This window comes from Bradysia coprophila, assembly GCF_014529535.1.
Source record: "Bradysia coprophila strain Holo2 chromosome X unlocalized genomic scaffold, BU_Bcop_v1 contig_173, whole genome shotgun sequence".
NCBI classification, from domain to species: domain Eukaryota; kingdom Metazoa; phylum Arthropoda; class Insecta; order Diptera; family Sciaridae; genus Bradysia; species Bradysia coprophila.
Genome location: NW_023503302.1, coordinates 224,459 through 248,423, shown reverse-complemented (window position 1 = coordinate 248,423; position 23,965 = coordinate 224,459). Strand labels below are relative to the sequence as shown.

Sequence of the window (23,965 nt, the reverse complement as noted above, 5' to 3'; positions counted from 1 at the left end):
GAGAGAGTTAGCTCCGCCTTCGTATACATCATTTCAAAACAGGTCGCATGCGAGTAAAACATCATCTATATCCCTAGACCTGTATACAAGGTCTGCTCAGAGAGAACTAAAAAACTTTCCGATAACTTTCGGCGCGTGATTTCGTCTGTTTTCGTATCATGAAGCGTGTAAATAAAATTGCATTGTCGTGTATAGACATTAAGCACTGTTTTTCGGAGTATTACATCAAACATTAATTTTGTCATGTTGTGCGATGTGCGTGACGTCATAATTATTTACTTAGAGTTGATAGCCCTACATTATTAATAACATATTATGTCGATAAGTTGATCGTTTGCGCAATAGAACATTATCAGGTATACCAGTAAATATTTCAGACGTAATACTCTCTTGTATATTACATAGGCACTCGTTGCACTCTTAAATTTCATTCCAACCGTTTTCAATTTCATTCCGCAGTCGTGTTTTGTGTAATATACGCGACACGCTGGCAATATTCCCCGGTATTATAATGTACTATTAAACAACAATTCACATGTTAGACGTTGGCTCATCGAAAACGCATGGAGATCCCTAATTCATTTTCTTCTGATCATGTACTCTTTTATATCTACGCCTTCCAGCTTTCATCTATGTTTTCTGTCCAATCCTCATTTTTTCATACTAGCCGATATAGTCGAAATCTTCACTAATTCCATCTATTGCTTACATTACGATCTTCGGCGGTAAGAAGATTGTCTGATAGAGGCATTACTAATTCACCGACGAAAATCATTAACGATTCAAAAATTTATCGAATTATACACATATCGGATTATAATATCATTTCCCTCGTTATAAACTTCTACTAGCTTGCACATTATAACAGAAAAAATTTGTGTGGGAGTTCGATATACATAAAGGGGGTATATCGATCGGTTTACATATAAATCGACTAAATATCCGTAAATTTTTGTATTAAAATCTATTTTGTGGTGTTGTAAACATTCAACAAAATGTGTGATTTTTGATGTAAGGGCCAGACAATTGAGGCATTAATCTGCAACTAGCAATTCCATTAAAATACATTTTTTTTTATTACATCAGACACGATGAACTTTGTTCAGAATACCTATAATGAAATATTTGTTTTTTAACCCTGTCCAAACTTCTATTGGTTAAATTATTGCAATGTGTTGGTCTGAAGTAATGAATTGGTTGTCATTTCACTTATTTTAAAAATGGATTCTTCAAAATCGATTTCCTTCAGAAGGGAAGGTCCCTACAACCCTAAGCAGGGCTCGGAGGGTCTCACAACCTAATATGTGGAGTAGCATATCTTCAAAAGTGAATAATTTGGATTCTTTTTACAAATTTGTACGGCGCATGAGGAGTTGAATAGGGAAATGGGTTCATTGGAAAACTGAGATCGAGTAAATATAGGGTAACGACGGTTTTCAGTGACACAGGTATATACAAATCTCATCAAAATTTTCGTTACCTTATATATACTCGTCCTGAGCTTTACAATAAACGTACGATTACCAATATCCTTCTGCGCCGTAGAAATTTGTATAGAAATCAGTATTTCGAACTTTCGAAGATAAATCACTGACGTTATAACCTATTCTATTAAGAACTTTCGAACCCAGTTTTAGAGATCTATCAAGAATAAATAAACAGAAAAATCACTTCTGTGGAAAGGGTTCGATTTCGTCGAGACTGTTTGCAAAAAAATCCCTCCTTACTTGTTACTCATATGTTTAATTTTGTTTTTTAATTGTTCCAAATACATGGATTCCAAATATTCGCTATCAAAATTGCTGTGTACAATGTACATAATGCTAGACACAATGCTACTTCGCTGCCATAGAGACATTGCTAATACTTTGTATTACTCATTGTCTCATTCAAACGGATTAAAACGGAGATTATCGACAACTACGACAGTAATAAGGAACGAGAAGCTTGAGTTCTAACTAATTTCGTCATCTCCATGTTAAGGCTAATGAAGTAAACGATTTTATATAAGTCAATTGAAAATATCTGGAACAAAGGACTGATGATATGCTTTCCGTCGGTGAAAGGTTGAAATTCAGTTGTTGTTGAGAGCAAACTTCAATGATTGAACGATATATGATTGAAAGTGATTGACAAAATCCTTAAACAAGATTCGATCGATTGATGATTATATTCACTATAGTAACTTGAGAGCTTGGTATTAAATCGAGATTAACATACAGTATGAGTCTAAGGATTTTGTTATCGTTCTACCAAGATTAAACACCCCCTCAGGTGTCTTTACAACAGAATTGTCGGCTAAAATGTGTTCCTTCTTATATGATGTGTTTGCATGGGAAGCGTTTGGTTTAGTCAAATGAAAATTTAAACGAAAAAGCCTTCAATTTTTACATTCTTAAATCTGAAACAATAACAAAATAAAAGATTGGATAAATAAACGGAAAGAGTCGCTTAGAGATGGATGGGTGTGATAAATAAAATAATAAAACGAGAAAAATCAATTAAATATGGGGGACTCGACTAGTTGTTTTTAGTCGACGTAAAAAATTATTATAAGCAAATTGTTCTGAGGTATGACTCAACGATGCACCGATTCTTGATAGGATTGCGACAACTTCGAAACGTACCCATCATAAAAAAAATACAAAACAGCCGACACATATTTGTACAAAGTTATTCAAAAGCAGAGTTTTATAGTAGAGCAAATAAACGGTGTTCATGACACAGTCCAAGGAGTGAAAACGACTGTTTTTCATGCATGTGCTTTTATTTGTTTTGAATTGATGCATACGAGGGCGGAGAGTTAATTCTCTCACTCTCTTTGCTGTTTTTATTATGTGTTTGGCGTGTAAAATGTTGTGCATCACAGGGGCGTGGGGTAATTTAACACACGGTGCTAAAACAACTACGTAAAAGGTGAACTCACACACAAATTTTCGATACCAAAATTTTGTAAAAGGAGTCATTAAGTCCATGACATGGCTAAAAAGCATTTGCAGTAATAAACTTGCGTGTGCGAGTTCACCTTTTTCATAGTTTAAAAGTGCATTCTTTTTGCACCGTGTGCCAGATTCCCCGATACCATCACTCAATCGCAGTATACCTATTCGTGTGAATTCACACTTAGACTGCAATTTTGCGGTTTTCCCCCAACAGCTACACATCAAGTCAACCGTGAACATCAACGTCCACCGTGAAAAATGTCCGCCACTGAGGCCACTGAAAGTAGAAAATTTCTTGTTTCTAATAATGAATGCAATGGAACCACCAAGCCTCAAATATCTATAACTCTGTTTTAAGATATTTCGCCAAATGTTGATACCCAAGGTCACAGAGAGCTCTTTTTAAATTTTCAAATTTTCTTTACAATTTATCTAATCTGCTTTTGAAACTACTTCAAAAGGCTCATTACTTCAAAGTGGCAATTGTTCCTCTTACAACTCACTTCACATTCATCAATAATTTGTCAAAATTTCTGCGATAAACTTTTAATGTTAAACCGTCTTTACCATTCAATTTAACAAGTTGTTCCAAACAAAGAGACAAAATTTAAAAAAATAAAAGAGAAGAACGACTCACTAATCCCTTACATCGGAAAATCGTCTTTGATCATGATACCATTGTATTCTGTAACGTGACACGTAACACTTAAGAAAGTGATAACGTCGATGCTTGCACTAAAATAACAAAACAGAAAATGCAGCAGGTATAATAGAAAGGTGCGAGGGAATCAGTGAAATATGAGTCGATTGCAGTGCAATATAATTGTTGTTTTTACCATAAACTTTGATTTACCTACGTTTTCTTGTGTATGCAAAAAGGTCTTCAAGTTTATATGTGGGAATTTTGGAAATGTTCGACGAAAGAAATATAATTTATTCAGGATGATGTGCTCATCTTAATGGTGGATGAGTCAGTGTTAGTGTAACCCTGTTTATTCAACCCTGAATGACTAACTTGAGAAACGAAAACTGCATGGATGGCGCAATCAAGCCAGCTGCCTTTTTCAAAACTAATTTGCAATAAATTAAGGTAAAAGCAACGCACTGTCGCTAGAAGTCAGAGTGGGCTGACTATCTTCAGTTGTTTCCGCTAGCCTCTTACACAAGACAACAGCAAAGCTTTCCATGAACAAATGTAGGATAATATGCATTGAGACATTGTCATCTGCTGATGGAAAGTTGGGAAATTGTGGAAAGCTGCTTAGGAATTACAATAAAAACGCAGCAAAAAAAACATAAAAGAATTGAGCCTGAGCTCCAAAAACAAAAGTGAAAATTGTTCACCTACTCACGATCCTCACGCAACTCATCCAATCATCAACCCATCAACCTTCCAGGCAGCGAAAACCCTTTACAACTAACACAGTGAAAATCGGACAACTTTCTGCATTCCGATTCCAATGAATTCGTCACTAAAAAACTGCTAAAAGAACCAGACAACGGAAAGAAACGGTCAACGCGCACTCGATCAACTTCGTCTGATTACAGATTGCATACGCAACGGGCGAATCCACGACTGATTATAGGTTGCAAATGCAACGGGCGAATCCACGACGGACTTTAGGTTGCATACGCAACGGAAAAATCGTTGACGGTACGATCACAGCATCGCAGGACATCATTGCAGAAAAGCGAAAGCAAGAAACAAGAAAAACTCAACATCTCCTCTGTACTCACTCTGCAATTCAGCCGCCATTCCGCAATTCAGCCGCCATTCCAACATTCACTCTGTTATTCGCTCGCCATTCCATTATTCCAACATCCATTATGTAATTCGTTCGCCAATTCCACCAGCAATAATCCATTTTCACCAATTTTAACGGTAAATTTAAATTTAGGAGAAACAATTACTGAGAGAAAAACCTTCGGTAATGTGAAAACTCAATTTCCACAGGTAACTGCAACAATTTCGAATTGGGTTTCCACATTCAGTTCGGGGTCATTTTGTTGTAAGGCAATTGACGAGGGGTAACCGGCTGGCCAAAATGGTGGCAAATCAATTTCTAATTCCTTTCAATTCCGTTTAATTACCTCAATTACCGGACCAACTCGTCTAATTGCCGGATTCGCTCTATTTCCTTTCAATTCCGTTCAATTCCATTCAATTCCCTTTCAATTCCATTCAATTCCCTTTCAATTCCCTTTCGATACCCTTTCAATTTCTAAAGGTACTTCCTGTCAATTCCTTTTAATTGCTCTTAATTCCTTTTATTTCTTTAATCGATCCTCCGCGCAAAAGTCCATCGACTTTATACACAAAACGTTCCTCCGCACAAAAGTCCATGCTTCAAGCTTCATACACACAAAAAAGTAACATTCTCCTCGCAAAAGTCCATGCTTCATACACAAAATGTTGCAAAAGCCCATCGACCATAAAATGTTACACGCAATTATTGTGCGTTGTGTTCTTCCGTGTATATATTATGGTCGATGGAAATTTATGGTCGATGGGCTTTTGTACGGAGGAGCGAATTGTTGACTTTTGCGCGGAGGATACAATTGTGTGTGAGAAAAGTCTATATAAGCCGGTTGCAATATGAAAATGAAACATACTTCATTTGACAGTTTCGAAAATTTCGTCATGAAAAATAGGACCAAAACACGTTTTCAATGTCTAGTTTGTTTTGAGCATTAGGCTTTTGAAAAGTTGATGGAATAGATGATATTGTCGGTGATGCATTTTTTTGCAAATTTGGTTTGAAACGGGAGCATTTCGCATCGGCAATGCCCCAGCCTAACATTCCCCCGACGAATATTCACTTGTTTGTTGCGGCTCAAACTCTTCCGTATCTGACTCACAAGAATCCTCTGAAGAAGAATCCTTCAGTGTGCATATTTTGAACATAAAAGGACGTTGGACCTGTTCTAAAATGGAACTGATCAACACTGTACACTGTTATTTATTGTGCGGGGGCTAAAATTAAAACAAAAAGGAAATAAAGTGGTTTTGCATTCGCTGGTCCTTCTTTCCGATAATCACACTTATCAGCATTTACTCTTATTTACTTTCAATTCCACATATTTCCAGTCAATTCCTATCAATTCCGATCAATTCCTGCCAATTCAGATCAATTCCGGTCAGTTCCATCAATTCCAATTATTTACCGGATACTCCGGCAATTCCTTTGAGGGTGTGTAGTCAATTTCCCGAGTCGGTTACCCCTCGGCAATTGATGAAGCTTACTCCGATCGCTAATGTGCGTTTATCCAATACATTTTACACGTTTTTGTCGTTGGTACAGGCGTAAAAATGGATGAAGATCCGGTGTAGATTCAAATCGTTGCGCTCTTATCCAGAGCGTTTGGTCTCACTGAAAAATAAGATCCTAAAACTGTTCAAATAGCCGAAACGAAATAGCAATCATTCAAGTTTACGATATTTTTAACGTTGCTGATTGGCAACGGGCCACTTAAAAAGCTAAAGAGATCTAACAAATAACGACAGGACAACAGGTTACAACACAAAACCAATCATTGAAAAAACAAACAGAGTTTCAATACTCTAGCGGCGGTCCAAAAGTCAGAGTGGGCTGACTATCTTCAGTTGATTCCGCTAGCCTCTTACACAAGACAGCAGTAGCCTTACAGTTGAACTAGTTTTTGAAAGGCAACATAGATAAGTGCCACCGTCTGATGGAAAGCTTGTGGACATTGATGGAATGCTACTTTGAAAGACCCAAATCGTAGCCAAAAAACAAAACATTCTCGCAGAGAAAATCACAAAAGGCATAAACAAAAGACTCACCGTATACACGCATAACTCAGCTTCGGCAGCAGCACACAGTCCACAACTTAATTTCAAAACTCAAAGACAGGGAAGGTAAGGTAAACAGCTCCAGATTGTCCACTAAATGAATTCCTTTCAAATGACACGAAAACTGAAAATTTACTTTCATAGACAGCTGAGATGATTCTGAATTCACAACCATTCACAACGAAGTTGCTAAATTTTATGCAAAATGACACGCTCTTAACCAGAGCGTTTGGAATCACTGTAAATGTGTTAATATACGAAAACGGGAAAATTCCGAAAATCTGAAAACGAAGGTAAAAACACGTGAACCGATCCATCTGAAAATCGGAAACCTGAAAACGTGAATAATCCGTAAACCTAAAAACGCCAGAAAACCACGACAAATCATCATTTAACGATTTCAGTTCTCAACTTCGGTTCGATGAATCGTTTGGAATCGCAGAAATTTCCAGCCAGAACTCCACAAAAACTTTCATTCTTTTTTATTGTTGAAATCTTGAGTAAATCAAACCGTTGCGTCCTTACACAGGACGTTTGGAATCACTAAAAATACCTCTAGCTGAAATCGAAAACTACATGGGTGTCTAATGTTTAGCGAATAGTCAGTAGCGGAGTATCATCATTTGAATGGGCATTTATTGCCAAGTTTTTTAACGTTGCGATTTGGCAACGGACTAAATGCAACACTAGAACTCACCCACAGCGCAAGGCTATTAGACTATTAGACTCACTTCGCTCGGGCTACAACTCGCGTAATTGCCAAAAAACAATCGTCCAAAACTAGGGTTCCCAGATCGCAAATTTCAAATAGAGTACAACTCGAAAAAGAGTACAAAAGATTATACGTTAGTCAGAACAAGAAAAGAGTACATTAAATGGAAGCGGAAAAGATACGGTACAAAAATTTGGCCGAAAAAAGACTTCCTTCATGAAACTGTAGAATTATTTACGATTTCTGTTCTACCAATTTTAACGTTTGTGATGAGCAGCAAAACTCCGTTTTACGCCTGAGGCGCCTTCATTTAATCACATCACTTTCGCCTCGTGAAATTGCCTAAAAACAATCGTCCAAAACAGATACACAAATAACTATTCCTGCTTCGGGGACGAATAAAAGTTTGCGAGTCTAATTGCATGAAAACTAACATAATGTATGGCCCCGGAGCATGAAAATAACTATTGAGTTCGTTTTCAGAATGTCAGGCTCACTTCCTTCAAATACCTTTTTCATGTTTCAAGCACTACTTTCGACGCTCTCAGCATGTAAAATCCTTTACATAACTTGGGATAAAAATGAAAGATCTCGTTATCCCTAGTCATGTAAAATACAATTGAATTTCGTTTTTTTTTTTCGAATTTTGTATGGATTTTCACGGCAGTCACGAAGCAAATAAATATATGTTTTAAATGCTACCCAAAAAAAGGAGTATTGTTAGGAGTGATACGACCTTAGAGGACTCAGAAAAATCGTTTCACTATATCTGAGCTGATCCGTCGAAAGTTTTTTTTTTATTCAGTGCCACCGTGTTCAAAAACTACTCCTTCGAGTGACAGATATTTGTAAATTACGTATGGATTTGTAAAATGTAAATCGGATTTAATCCACCAATTTGGTGGGATTGGTACTTTCAATGATTTTCTATGATGTTCTTTATCGTTTTTGCTGGACTTTCAAGAATTTCCATCAATTTTTAAAAAACATTTTGAGGAATTTTTCGGTCATCAGAGTATTTCAAAAATTTTCGGTACCGTGGTGCCAGTGTAGTGTGGCCGCATGCTTTATTCACTTCCCAATTGCAATAAATGAAAACGCAAATATTTTCTAACGGACTATAATAAATGAAAATTTCACAACTGTCGATGCAAATCTATTATTTATGTCCTTCCTGTTTTCCTGCTAAATTGTTGAGTCCGAGCATTTTCAGCAGAGCCTTTGACGATGGGTCTCGTCCGCGAAATTTGCGGAAAACTTCTGACGGATGAACAGATCCACCGAGTGACAAGTATGTATCACGAAAACGTTTACCGACAGCCTGAACATTCTGTTCGTTGTCACGAACTTCGTAAAAGTTGCTGTAAATATCAGCTGCTACTACTTTTGACCAAATGTTACTGAAATAAGCAGCCGGATAGTCACCGGAGATAATTTCACTGAACGAACAAACATGTGAGTCCCTGCTCTCCAACGGAATCAAACAGAATTGTGGCCACAGTTCCTTGACCACGTCCATCCAGAAGTGGGTTTTCGAATACAGTTCCAAATCGAGGGTGGCAAAATACAATTCTCTACTAAGCGCAAAGCCGGCCATGTGTCGCTTTTCTGCTTTTATAGCTTCAATTAAATTGTCCGGCAATGGTTGTTCGGTGGTATAATGACCAGATATTTTCTTCAATGTATTGCCGTGTAGAATCATATGCGACATCACGTGACCACCGACTTCAACGCCATCCCATTCGATGTTCGATAGGCCAGCCATATCTTTGTAGTTAACTTGGGTTAATAAATGCTGCAACGTTTTGCCGAAATTTCGGAACAACGTTTCAACGTCTTTAATCGAAAGCAGTGACGGTTTTCCGTACAGTGGAACTTGAAAATTGAATATCAGCGCGGCCAACGGTGAAATGTCCGATATTTTACATCTGTTTCGTATGCCTACCATCCATCCAGATGTCGGTGACATACGAACTTTATCGTTATCACGGGAATACAAGTCGATATAGAAACCGGCCAACGGTTTAGTGCCTTCATTCTGATCGAAAACATCGTAGAATTTAACATCCTCATGCCAAACAGAAGCGGAACGTTCTACGATTTTTATCTGGAACAGATTTTCGCTCAGCTCGAACAATCCTTTTAAGACATTGTTGATCGGAAAATATTCTCGGATCATGTCGTCGTCGAAGGGAACTATCGACTGCAGCTGCTTGAATCTCCAGTACGGAATATCGTACATTTCAAAACTATGCTGGCAGCCATTAGCTACAGCAAATTCAGCTAATTTCTGTAATTCAGTCTCTTGAGCTGGCCGGGAACTGCTCAATAAGTCGGTTATTAAATTCTGAACATTTTTCAAGCTTCCAGCCATTTTAGTTTCCATCGACATTTCCACAAAATTGCTGTAACCTAACGTTTCCGCTTGTTGCCTCCGTAAGTGACGAATCTCTTCGATATGAACGCTGTTCGACAAACTTTTCTCCCTGTGCAATGATGCCCGTCTAGTGTATGCTTGCCAAACATTCCAGCGCAGTTCTCTGACATTACAATGTTCCAAAAATTTATCGTACGCTGGCTGTTGTAATTTCACCTGCCACGGTCCTTTTGACGCATTTATCGGATTAGTAGATATGGCTTGGAGTAGATCGGTCGGGAAATCCTTTACTATGTTGTAGTCGTCGATCGCATGACTGAATTTCCGGGTTGAAATGTCCAACTTCTCTTGAAACTTTGATCGTTCGTCTCTCAATTTGATCATGGTATCAGTTAATATCGCCTTCTTCTTTTCGTCCAAATGAGCTCCATTCAATTTGCCCTCCAGTATGTATTTGTCGAGCAATCGAGTTTCAACATCTGTTATACCGGCAGCATTACTATTTCGCGCATTTGATATACATTTCAGTATTGGAGCGTTGACAAATTTGGCGAATTTCGCTTTACAGGCTCGGTCGTGTATTGCCAAATAACTTTTCGTTGGCATCAGTGAACTGTTACCCAAGTATAACACTTTAGCAATACCCCATGTCGTTTGCAATTGGACGTCGCTTTCATCTAGTGGTTTTATCACATCATTCAAAATATTGACATTGCTATCCGCTTTGGTGATCTCTTCCCCCACAGTCTGTACGGTCTTTTCCACTTCTAGTGCCTGTCGACCAATTGTAGCGAGACAATTTTCAATTGTAATATTGCTGAATTCTGGCAGGCCATCACCACGAAGCAGAGGATTTTTATTTGGTAGATCCTCCCCAATTTCTGGTACCCTGCAACGGTAGTAAAATGTTAAAAATGAAAATGTTTAGCCAAATTTATGGTTATATCGGCGAAAAAATCGAAACTTACAGAACAACGTATCCGTAGCGCCTTTGGTTGATAAGTAACGACCGTGTGGACAAAATTTTCTTCGCAAATGTGATGGACATTGTTCTTATAATTTCACTGTAGATATTTTATTCTGCAACGGGAGGACTGAACTTGAATATTTTTCCTATTTTCGGTTTTTCGTATTATTATGTATTATGTCCGTATCGTCAAAGTCGAAATGTCAAATGTACTTAATTTTCTCATGGTACTTGGTTGTACTCATGCGTACTCATACGTAAAATAATGTAATTCATTCACACGACCACAGATGTCATTCGATGATACGTTTTCACAGTTTTCATATTCTTTGTAATTATTTTCAAAATAATATTCAAATTGATATGGAAATATATTTAGAGACAATTGCTACCGACACAGATTAGTTTTGGTTTATGCGTTAATCTTAATAATAAATGCAGTGCTATGGTCGGGCTTTGAATCTTTGGTATTGTAATGGGAGGGTCTCATGGTGATTAATAAACCGTATCTTAGCATAGCGCCCGTGACGCAAGACCTATTACTAGAAAAAAATTTAAAAATTTTTTTTTTGTCGTAGACTGCAGAACCATATATTCAACAAATATTGAAGTTCTACAATTCAAATCCAAATGACTCCAAATTAGCTTAAAAAACACTAGGCGTCCGTACGAGTTCAACGAGCTATCACACGTTCTTGTAGCTTAAAATTTGGCCACGCAATAAATCTTCCAAGAAGCCCTATCTCCATACATTTTGGTCTCTTACAGTACTTTACACGAAATGAAAAAATCCTACGTTACTTTGTTAGTCCGTCCTTGTTTCCTATCTTCTAAAGTCTTCTTTAGAATTTCTTGAAATTTTGGGAGTAGATTCTAGTCATCATTCTAAGACATTTCAGAAAAAAAATTGGGAGGAACTGGCCTCGTTTGGGGCTCCTCGAAGTTTCCATATAAGAACACTAAGTGTGTGTGTGTGTGTGTGTGGATGTGTATGGTAGAACAAATTTGTTCGCTTTTGGTATAAGCTCTGCTCACCTCAAATTTTTTTCCTAAATTTAGTATTTTAAAAATTTTCAAACCTTTCAAAATTTTTAAATTTTGAAAATTTTTGAGTTTTTTAAATTTTTTAAATTTTTTAATGAAAAGCATTTTAAAGGAAAATGAGATAATCATCGAGATTTTTATGGATTCATTGTTTTAGGTCATGAGTACTTTTGTAATTAATAGAGTGTGCAACGGTTATTGCTTTTTGGGAAAAAGTGTGTTCGCGAAATTTCGCGTTTTCGGATGGAAGATGGAAGATATAGAGGATATAAATTTCGACCAAATAACATAACAGAAAATCAAACCAAACTTCCAAAACAACTGATATCAGTCAAAAACACTCAAAGAGTAAAAGAGTAAAAGTGACGCAAGTCCCTGGGCATACTTCCAAAACAACTGATATCGCTGTAGGATTACGTATTCTGCGATTGTACGCAAAAATTGTCAAAGCAAAAATTAGGCCAAAAAAAATTGTAGAAGAAAAATTTTACCAAAAAAAATTTTGCGTCACAAGTGCCCAGGGACTTGCGTCACTTTTACTCTTTGAGTGTTTTTGACTAATAGAAATGACGAAAGCAATACAGGACTTTCAAATGTAAAGGCCATCCAGATTTGCCCAATTAGCCCATATGGACAGTTCCAACCTGATATAGGAACGCTGGACGTCACACGTTGTGTTTATTAAAGAGAGGCCGCAAAGACAAAAAATCTTTTGTCTTTGGTAACCCCAGAAGGTTACATATTAAAAACTTTGCAAAAAAAACTGTTTAGAATCAGAATAGAACGATTTTGTTTCTTATTTTAGTCCTTTCCAAATTGTATATTATTTAGGGATCTATGAATTTTAGACTTGAAGAAAGATTTAGTCAATTAACTGATCCTGTAACACTTGTCAGTACGATACATAATGTATGGTATAGAGTTTTGAACCAAACAGAGTAAAATAAACCAGGCAGGAGTGGTTTATTTCTGAAACGTCAAATAAGGGACCTAATACATAACAATAGATGAAAATGAACGGACATAAATCGAATTAATTTTATTCGCAAAATATAAGGCTTAGATAATTCAGATCCCCACTCAAATCAACCGCTTCTGCCTGGTTTATTTTACTCTGCCGTGAATTTTGAAGATATTTCAATCAACATTTAACACGCACAGCATCGATGCTGTTTCTCTTAAATAGGTAAATTGTGCAGATTGATTATAGCTAGCGAATGTGGAATTCAACTTAAACATAGAAATTGGAAATTTGTAGTTTTTTGAACGCTCCCTTGTTCTACTCATGTCGCCTTTTCGCTGATAAAATGAAAGCAAGAAATGTAGTAGCTGATCTTGCTACTGTAAGGCTCAAGTTCCTGTATAAAACGACCTCAATATAGATTTAATTCCCGCTGCTGCTGCGCTTATTCCGAACGCACTCCTTCATTCCAATCGAACGGTTAATAATAAATCAAAATGTTTCGACGAGATTCATAAAGAAATTAAGGGTAAACTAAGTGGCCCCCACTGTAAATGTTTTCATGATCTCTGGGATTGTGCACCAGCTTGTATGTTGCAAGGTCAAGGTCAAGGCAATAGCCCTAATATAATTTTGTTTGTCGGATAACCGACTCATCTCTAATCCACTGTTCGACCTTGCGCAAAAAATGGGCATTTAAATGTCAATCTGCACGAACTTCTTTTGTGAACTGATTATTATTTATAATTTAAAAACTTTGTGCCGCGAATAGCTTTCCGGAACTTTATCTTCAAAATAGGTCCTGCCAGGTCTATGGCTAATTGACCTATAAACATTTCTAAGAATTTTGTCAAATCATATCATGTATAAGCAAGCTCTGTTGGCCTGTTGCGCCACAATCTTTTTCACTGCTATCACATTTCATGGTTTAGACAGAGTGAAGGTACAAGAAAACAATTCACAAAGGATGAAGCAGAGGCCCTATCAATAGAACAAACTGACAAATTAAAATGAAAAATGATATATTTAAACGTGTGAGACAGCTTCGTGTACATCTAGTAAAAAGGGACTCTTATGTCAAAAGTAGTCTACCTCTATGGGATGAAGTACTGAAAAAATTGTGTCACCGCTACAGCCCAACGAAGTGATCCTATTTCTGGTGCTAAATGACAATGAAATTTCTTTCAATTTCAAGGAAAACGGAATAAGGAAAAAGATACAATGTAAAAGGTACAATGCAGTGAAATTAAGTCACAAAAAATAAAAAGCTCTGACATTAGTTTCATGTCTTAATACATTGTATAACAGTTTCATTATTATAAAAACGGTTGGTATGTACTCCTGTGTGATTCACTCTTTCATATATTCACGCTTTACGCTACAACAATGGTAAGAAAGAGAGCAGTTTTGACTGTTCTTTTTTTAACTGTACGTAAACAGAGTGAAGCGCGTTTCGTGTGCTTTATGTTCATCAAATTTAAAGCAATTATAAGAGCATATTTAACAAACTTTCATTTAAGCTCCGGTATTTTGTACAAGCACGGCAGAGTAAAGTTAACCAGGCAGGAGCGTTGATTTGACTAGGGACCTGAATAACCTAGAAGCCCTATATTTTTTGCGAATAAAATTTTCCAATTTATGTCAGTGTTCATTTGAGTTCATTTTCATACAGTGTATTAGGTCCCTTATTTGACGTTTCGAAAATGAACCGCTCCTGCCTGGTTTATTTTACTCTGCCGTGGTACAAACAGTATGTTTACTTAAAAAAAATCTTAGTCTGAGTTATAATCTGGAATAGTTAAAATCATTGCATTCTTGGACGCACATGCAATGGATACATGGTCGAAGAACATTCAACTTTTCTATACTCCCCCAATCATTCTAATAAATATTTAAAATGCATTGGTACCGTATATACTATCAAATAAATGATGCAACAATCCAAAACATATCGTCACATGGAATTTCTCAGCTTAGTCAGGGCTCTTCAGCATGCTGCCATCGTTAATCAGTTGATGAAAATTTTAAAGAAAATATCCACCTAATGAGCATTGTTAATGATTCCCTAATTTCTAATTAGCCTTGTTATGAACATTTATCGAAGCCTAATGACTGTATGCTGACAAAATAAGGAGGATCCCTGGCTACTAACACCTACTTCTAGTGGGTGTTAAACGTTAAGTGTATAACTGGTCATAACCGAATAACATTTTTGGGTCGATCTTCCCCTCAAGATCTACTGTAAAGTCCTTGTATGAATTGTATGTTAATTCGGCTGGTGCAGAGCTCCCTCACTATTAATCAACTGTGCTTATGCAAATTTATGCAAATTTATACAAATTTTAAACCATAAAAATCGTTTTAATAATTAATTCTCGGCAAGTGGCAACCAATTGCATACGTATGGATGGATACACATATGCATACGACTTTACTGTAATTCTACTTCATAAATCACAGATTGTACATTCAAATGCCTCGTGGTTAATATTGTTGTTAGACCCGCAGCATACAAAGTAATCCGAAGGTGTTCAATTTTCACACTAACATTTATGAAACGGCATGATATAGTAATACAACCGCAGATTTATTTTCTAACTGACGCAGACGCCTTTCTATCATCACTCTCATAAAAGCCGCCACTCAGCAATAACATTAGCTAAGATTTATAAGCTTCAGAGTATTTTCATTATAATCATCTCTCACAGAACGATATTATCGTTCTATGTTCTTTACAGCTTTGATTTACCTCTTTGACTATTTTGCTTGGATACTGTCGCTCTACACGTGGTAGATCATATTAGGTATTATGTTAATCCATTTCGTTGGAGATAAACATGTCTTGCATCAATGAACTAAAATTGTAGATGAGATGCACAGAGTCTTAGTATTTCATTTGAATAACAGGTTCAACGCTGATTTTAAAAGCTTACAAAATTTTGTCGAGTTATTTAAGTTTTGATTGATACGTCAGAGGGGACTTTTTTTTTAAACTTCTACGTCATTTTTGTACGTCTAAACGATAAAATAAAAGTTAGTGTGACCCGGTCCACCCAATCATCGGCTGATAAAGCGAGAAAAGGTTAAGAGATGATTAGCTCAGTTCCGCTTTATATTTTATTTTAGCCGCTTTACGGCATTGTTAAGTTTTCCATTTAATTGAATGAATATTCACGGAGTCTATTGCTTCTCGGTAGATTTGAAGATGTTTTGTTTATAGTAAATAATCCAATCAAACAACACCATTTGCCTTATAGGAGAGAGTATGAGCCAATCAGATGACAATAATTGCCTTACGGGAGCGAAAATCCACTTATTTGCACTTGCCTTAAAGGTGAAGTGCATTGAGAGAAGACATTTTCATCTCTAAGTCAAAATTTCGTATATAACGACACAAAACCTGTATGCGTGTGTGGTGGTTAGCCCTAGAGATGAAACACTGGAAATACAATGACAACGGCTCTCTTTTCTGGAAAAATACGTTCCAAGATATTTTGAATTACTTCTGCCGGAGGCATACAAAAAATTAGATTTCATATGGACCATCTAACTGGACAAATTTCAATGTAGCAGCTGTGAGTTCGAAAGCCTTATAGTCAGTTTTAGCAATTTTTAAGTCACTAATAGTGACTGACAGGGATGTGCGGATCCGGAGCTATACGCGATTTGATGGGACTTACATTAGTGCGAGCAAGATACCACGGTACCACATTGTTTTGTCACCCTCAAACAAATGCATTTTCCATTCACATTTAGCTGTACCGGTTTTAAAGTAAATGGAAAATGCAGTGGTGGCGCAGGTATATATCCAGATCCTGACGTCCTAGAAAACATTTTTTTAGTGAATTAAGATCAGAACGAAAAAATAGGCTTTTGAACTCGTATCTGATACAAACCGAGGTGTAATAAAACTAAAAAAAACCATATAAATCACCCAAAGCCTTAAATCATGACATAAATTTCTTGAGACACGGTCGGAATGTACTGATTAGTTTCCTTCTGTGACTCCTTGCCAGAAGCAAAAAAATCTAGTTTTTCCTTCAGCATCACTGAAGCCGATTTTATTCTCGATTTATCTCACCTAGCAACACTCCTCTCGTACATCTCGTGTAAATTTCAGTTATGTGTATACGTGATATTGGTCAGCAAAACTTTAATATTGGTCAAAACCGAGAAAAAATAAAATAAAAATAAAAACATTTTCGCATCTAGATAGTAGATATTAAAAAAAACACCAAAGACTTTAAGATGAAACTTTTGTTTTGATCCAATACTAATGTGTGTGGTGTGACCAATAAGAGGTTCCAGTAAACCAGTTTGCTTATATGAACAACGAAAATTTCATGTTATTTTTACCAAATTAACGACACACAAACAATATTTAAATTTAATTTCGTATTTTAATTTTACGGAAAGTTTTTGGTTTTTTTCGACGGTTAGCGAATACGACACGATCATGAGGGGCAGCGGGACTCGATTCTATGAATATAAATCAAAAGACTTTTCAAAGGTGACCCCAAACTATCGTCAACCACGTGTGGGATATGAATCATCTTATCATTAAGAATAGCTGAATCGACATGCAATGAATCAAAAGGCGAAGTAACGATAACGAGTGTGTAGGATACACAACCACCCGGCACATGCACGTTTTTAACTGCAATTCATTCATTCATTCTAATTCATTATCATATTCATTTGACTGAATTAATGGATTCAGAGGAAAAGCTGTAGAATGTATACTAGAACTTCATTACCGTAACCAAACAGAATTGTTTCCCAAAGTCGCTGTGCCATGCGACTACCACATTAAGCCGCCCGGTGCTCATTAAAATACAATGAACTATTATGATGCGGCTATCGTTTTGACTCCTTATGGTTTCTATAAAAGACGACACCAGTGTGTTTATTAAAACGTTGTTTGGTATTAATCTAACGTAAATTTGTGTGTTTTTTGTTCCTCCAGATTTTGTATAATTTGGCATAAATTAGCCGAAATTGAATTTTAAATGAGAAGGCGATCTGCTGTAAGAAGTAAACATTTTCAGTGGACCCGTTGTCGCATTTGTCTTTTTGTTTTTGACTATTTAGTCTAATGTTGAATCATAATAAGAATACACATGTATCATGAGGTGAGGAGTAAACAAATATATAAATCTAAAATTTATTAGCCAGTAGAGTGGTTGGAATTGCATAAAACTGGATTTTGTTTTTAAGTTTCACATTTACCTTTGCCCTTTTTCCGATTAAGGGTTCAGCGAAAGGAAACTACGAATTGGGTAACAGAGTTGGATGCTCTTGAGAGATCTTTTTTTTAATTGTTTGTCTGTTGTTTATCAGCAAAAATGTAATTTAAAAATTATTTTGCCCGTTTTAGCGTCTTTCGCTTCAAGAAGTAATTTTGTATCACAAAAAAAAACTAATTGCGGAAAGAAAACATTTCGCTAACAAAAAACACAATCAAACGGTCGGTTAAGCAATTAGGTCTCACAATGAATGTAATGCGTTTGAAATTAGCGAATTTGACGCGAATGGAGATGAGACTTCATGTAATAAGCGATTTTCTTTGGAGCTGTGAAGTAACGTTAACTTTACCTAGTGTTAAAAAATGTCCTCAACAATGTGAGGTAGAGTTAATTTACGACCAAACATTACCTCAAGTCTTTGAATGAAATGCCTCATTTAACAATGGGACACAATTGCATCTTTACTTGTGTGTTTATCGACCTCGGATTCGCCTCGGATCAGAAAATTTTCAGCGAGTAGTATCATTTCCATCATAGGGACTAACCTAAGGAACATCATGGGTGGTAAAATTTTACCACCCGCGCCTTTTGAATTCCCATCCACGAATTCAATTTTTCCCACACTATAAATTTTTACAAAAACGTAATTAGTACATTGATTTTACTCCAAGTTTTCGATTAGTTTTAGTTTAAGTTTCGTTTAGTTCGTGACAAGTTGATTTTAGCGTAACAATCAGGAGGTCGACAGATCCGTACCACTTAAATTCCAAGTCGTTGATTGATGATTTGATTAAGAATTAAGAGGCTGACAGCCTCACCATTCCTGTGTACAAGACCGTCGACCACATATGTAGACAACACGATATTAAAGTTAATATCATTTAGAAATTACAAAAATCGACAGTGGCAGCGAAACCATGTCCTCAGCATTGACAAGAAAATTAACTATCTGAACAAACTGAACAAAGCTCAATTTAAATTCTTCAATAAGGAAAGGTGGAACGACAGACTTTCACAGTTGAAAAAATACTCTAACCAACTGTGGAAGATTACTAGGCTTGTTAGCAATTGCAAAATCAGTCTTCATTCCTTAAGGATACATCGGGTGCTAGCAACTACAGACCAATGAGCCTGCCAAACTACATCAGCAAAATCTTTAAAAAAATTATTTTGAATCGATTACGGCTGTTTTTTAAAACCAACAACATCTTTGTTTGTTGCTCGGTTATCGAGCTGGTCATTCGACGAATCATCAACTGTTCAGGGTAGCTAATCATATCCAACAAGCTCTAAATAAGAAAAACTCTACCTGATTGCTCACATTTGACATAGAGAAGGCCTCTGATAGTGCATGGCATAAGAGTCTAATACACAAAATGTTCCTTCGAAAGTTTCCTTTCTATCTTATTAAAATTGTTCAATCATTTCCACAAAAACGTTCTTTGTACCAAATTGTCAGAAATCTAGGATATCTAGCTCATATCCTAGCAGTAGTCCCACAAGGAAGCGTGCTGAGTCCGACGCTTTATTACATATTCACTTCAGATTTGATTGTAACGTAAGTCATAGTGAAAAGACGTTTTTCGCAGATGATTACTGCATATAATGTTTTGCCAAATGGCAAAATTATCAAGAAATTGCATGCCATTGGTAAGATCTCAAATTATTCTGCAAAATGGGAAATCAAATTAAATGACAACAAAACAAACGCGGGCTTTTTCACCAGAAGAAGGGCTCAGAAGTGGAAGAAAAATGTGTTTCAAATCTCCCTAGGAAAAATTCGACTTTTTTTAATCATTGTTTTTGGCGCCTCTAAGTAAGAATTAGTAAGTCATTTCTGTGCCTTCTCGTCGAATTCCCACCCACGGGAAAATCCTTACGTTAGTCCCTGTCTGAAAGGATTACAGATAAACATGGTTAGATTAGTAAATACAATATAAATTTCGAATGTTGGTAGTTTTGTTAAGTACATTCGTGTACATTTTCTGAGGATACGGGATATAACAATCTATAAGTTGTTTCTTAGAATTAGAGAAAAAAGATTTCAATTGAACGGATTACTATTACTGTTACTATGAATAAGCTTTTGAAAAAGACAAACTTTATTTTATGGCAGTGATACATTGCTAGCGGGATGCGAACGATATTTCATGAATTTACTTATTTTGTGGAAAAATAGATGAGTCTGACGTTTCTAAAATAAGGTTATTACTAAAGCGTAGTCGATGAACTATTATTAAATAATACATTACTGTCTTTCTGGACTATTTTCAGGAAAACAGTGCGGTACTTTGTTGTCTTGCGCCCAGAAAATCTGATTTTGAGTGAGGCAGTAATGACAAATTTTCTGGCCGCAAGAAAACAAAATAGCTTTTCTGACCGAAATGCATTTGATGCATTTCTCCCTAGTCACGATCCATTGTAAGACTTTTCTCACTGAACGTGCCTGGGAGCTATAATCATCGAATCAACCTTTTTAAAGTTCGAACGACTGCCTGCAAACACATTCATATAATGTTGTATGGAGGGTGAGAGCACCCATTGTATGTATATTGTCAATTAACATACTCGCCTACATCAGCATATCCGTTTCTGATGACCATCTAAGGTTACTGTCCTCGAAAAGAACTCAAGGATTCTTTTTTCTAATGAGTTTTATAAGTGAACTTTAGTGTGTATGTTGTCTTACCATTCTAGTTCTAGACTGCATCTCCCATTGTAACATCGATTGTTATTATTTGTTTAAGGAAAGTAAGAGTATTCTGAAGCGATAACGAAATTTATTCAGCTCGTCCAAATCAAGCGAAAGCTGAAGGAAGTGCCCTTCTCGCTGAAATAAATAAATTGCCGACAACAAAAATTTACGAGTCATCCTGATTGCCGATGATAATAAAAAAAAATACCAACAACAACCGAATTGACGTTATATTCTATATTCTAGGCGAACGCAAATGGTAATCTAAATGATGTAAGAAATGAATATTTAAGAAATTTGCAAAATCTCTGTGCGAAATCGTATATATAATACGCACGCAGAAAGCCCCTGATGTCTTTGTAAAGCTTATAAAAATCAGGTATACCATCACAATGAAGGTTGTTTTCGAATAAATTAAATTTTTGTTCTTCCTTGGTTGAATGTATTCGTTGATATAAAAGCAGCTAGCCTGTCAATTTCACATTAGTGTTTCACTACAAATCGTTGGATTAAAATCATCGCTCAAGTCGTCGAAGAATAATTTTTCTTTTTGAGAAAACTTTTTTGTTTGTTGTTCAACCGAACATTCTGAACTTTCTGATAATTTTTGGAAATTGTTTCTTTCTGTTTTTTGTTTGATAAATGTTAATTTTGTGTCAATGCTATTCTCTGTAAATGTGAATTTTAGGTAAGTTTTGAGAAGTTTTCTTTATTATTTTGTATTTCTGACCAAAAAAGATATCATTTTGTGCCAAAGACTTGATTTAAATTTAAGATTCGAGTTTTTTTTTTCTTCTGGTTGATTTTAATTACTTTGTTTGCATCACCTTGGAATACCTTATAAGCTAAATTAAATCAGTTTTTGTATCGGAAATTAAAACGTTGAAATGTGGAAAGTTTTTGAATATAAAATTAAGATGATGGTTGATGAAACATGTATTTTGCAAACGTTCGAATTAAAAAAAAAAAAAAAATAAATCTTCCAGCCGTACAGATACAGTCATCTAATGGGAGAAAATTTCCTTTTCTATTTTCAGATTAAAGAAAAATCTTTCTTCTCAAAAAGGTTCTCGTACGGGTAATTCCGGTAACCATTTAGAATTACAAGTGCTAACGCTCATCCAATACGTGCCGTGATCGCATAAAACTACACCAGCCCAAACAAAACTCTACACAGCGAAATCCTTTTTTTTATTATCACGAAAATATATAAAAAACTCATCCATCAAAATGGTTCAAGGAGAACGATATGGGCCAGCTACCTGCTCGCGAATTGAAAAGGACCAAGAGTCGAAGCGTACTGGTTTTGCCAATTATCAAAAGAAGTGTCAGACCGAACAGAAGCCACAATATACATCTAAAGTTAGCACCAATGTCCAGAAAGCTAAAGTTGATGTATGGGGCCCAAAGCTACGTAACGTGGATCACTTCAAAAGTATGCATCAGTGTTAGTGCAGTTTAACACTTGCTACTGCTTCGAGGGGTAGCCATTTTGTTCCCTTTTTCTTTGACATTTTTTGTTTTAAATTTTTACTCAATTTTATGTTTTTTTTTTACTTTGTTTAAACTCATTTTTTTACTATCCTCATTTCGTATAAAATTTAACGTCGTACAATTAATACACTTTTTCTTAATGATTATCATTTGAATTTCAATTTAGCTGTATTTTTTAAGTCTGCCTCTGTGTAATCAATTGCATAAATAAAAGAGATTCGATCTAAAAAAAAAATGAACGTTCTTTTCTTGAAACATTTTGATTGCAGTCAATGATCAGGTACGCTGTCAAGCATGGCTTGTTTTTGGGAAAATGAATTATGAAAATTCCAGGAAAATCCGAAAAATTCTGAAAATTCCAAAAAGTTCCATCATAATTGCAAAAAAATCTCTAATTTTCCCCCTGAACTTTACAGAAATCAAATTCCCAAAAATAAGCCCTCAATCGAAAAATTGCATTACTTTTGCACATTCACTGACTACTCGGACTTATCATGCAAATCTCTGCTGTTTCTAAAAGCATTTTCGCACATTTATTGACTACTACTCTGACTCCATCATGTGAGTTATACGAATTTCTGCTGATTCTAAAAGTCGCTCGTTATCAGGTAATTGCACCATTTTTGCACATATTTACTGACTACTCTGTCTCATCATGCGATTTCTGCTGTCGTAAAAGTAAGGAGAAAACACTAGAGTAGAAAGAATGAAAACGAAAGTAGAAAATAAGGAAAAGAGAGTCCAATAAATGATACGAAATTAAAACGTATAACTCATAATGGCAGCTTCGATTGTAATGCATCGAGAAATGCTTGGAGAGATTCTCCCTGACTAAAGTACCTCGATGCATTTACTTGTTCATTTCATTTCTATTTCAAAACTAACTAGCGGAGAATGGAGAGCAATTCAAAGTTTATGTACCTCGATCCAGATCTCATTAACTTGTGCCTTTTCCAGCGTTTTTTTTTCTGCACTTCCCATTGAAAACTTTCAATTACGTTGAACTCTCGTCCACGTCCAAGGTTGTTGAAAGGTAGCCTCAGCGACTACTAAATTTTAATCTCAATCCCTCTATTACCAAATTTTGTCGCATGAATAACACCAGGTAACTGAAGAACTGGTTTTTCATTCGACGAATTAATCAATTAGGTTCATTCAAACCGCTGTTTTATCATGATGTAATGCCGTGCAATCCATTTATTTTATTTATTTTCAGTGATTTATAGCGTTTGAACCATCTTCTTGAATGTTTTCTAAAACGCCATGGAAAATTTTTACTCGGAGTTCTTACCTAATTGTGTTCTGGAACAAAGACTTGCGCAGATAACCAAATTTTTGAATGAATGAGTTTCGATTTATGTGAGTGCATTGTTCACTTATGTATCTTATATATTAGAGGTCGCCGGTAGGTCATGCAAAGAGTTGAAGAGAGAAGACAAAAAAGCAATGAAATCAAAGCCAGTTGGATTTTTGACTCGTTTTCGTTTTGTTAAACTTTAGGAGATATGACTGACCATCTAGAACACTTACCTTACTCGAATACTATCAACAGAAACTATTATTATAAGGGGAAACCGTTGCAACCACTCATCCCTCTCTCTTTCTGCGAGAATTCTTTCTTTCCGCGCACAGCTCTTTCCAAGTCCTTTTTCCGAGTTTTTCTTTGAAAATCAGGGAAAACGTAAGAAAAGTTGAAAATATTTGGGAAAATAA

General features: G+C 36.0%; 2 protein-coding genes and 1 long non-coding RNA gene across 3 annotated transcripts; 2 read left to right on the top strand and 1 right to left on the bottom strand.

Moving 5' to 3' along the window:
- Positions 1–8,572: 8,572 nt before the first annotated feature.
- Positions 8,573–11,024, bottom strand: LOC119068075 (probable cytosolic oligopeptidase A). The gene is made up of 2 exons (XM_037171481.1): positions 10,814–11,024; positions 8,573–10,734 (listed from the first exon to the last, which is right to left on the bottom strand). Exons 1-2 carry the CDS (start codon positions 10,891–10,893, stop codon positions 8,628–8,630), a joined length of 2,187 nt encoding a protein of 728 aa, XP_037027376.1. The 5' UTR covers positions 10,894–11,024; the 3' UTR covers positions 8,573–8,627.
- A 6,341-nt stretch (positions 11,025–17,365) lies between these two features.
- LOC119068076 lies at positions 17,366–17,809 on the top strand. The gene is made up of 2 exons (XR_005086089.1): positions 17,366–17,466; positions 17,546–17,809. It is a non-coding gene; the product is annotated as an uncharacterized LOC119068076 (long non-coding RNA).
- Positions 17,810–21,228: 3,419 nt separating this feature from the next.
- LOC119068074 lies at positions 21,229–22,267 on the top strand. The gene is made up of 2 exons (XM_037171480.1): positions 21,229–21,446; positions 21,796–22,267. The coding sequence occupies exons 1-2, from the start codon at positions 21,418–21,420 to the stop codon at positions 21,893–21,895; spliced, it is 129 nt and encodes a 42-aa protein (XP_037027375.1). The 5' UTR covers positions 21,229–21,417; the 3' UTR covers positions 21,896–22,267.
- Positions 22,268–23,965: the final 1,698 nt, after the last annotated feature.

What these genes read in the sequence shown, in the direction of transcription:
- LOC119068075 (XM_037171481.1), bottom strand. Translation starts at nt 10,893, where the DNA reads ATGTCCATCACATTTGCGAAGAAAATTTTGTCCACACGGTCGTTACTT. An exon ending in CGCTACGGATACGTTGTTCT is followed by an intron (nt 10,735 to 10,813) that starts GTAAGTTTCGAT and finishes CTACCGTTGCAG; the next exon opens with GGTACCAGAAATTGGGGAGG.
- LOC119068074 (XM_037171480.1), top strand. Translation starts at nt 21,418, where the DNA reads ATGCTATTCTCTGTAAATGTGAATTTTAG. An exon ending in TCTGTAAATGTGAATTTTAG is followed by an intron (nt 21,447 to 21,795) that starts GTAAGTTTTGAG and finishes TTCTATTTTCAG; the next exon opens with ATTAAAGAAAAATCTTTCTT.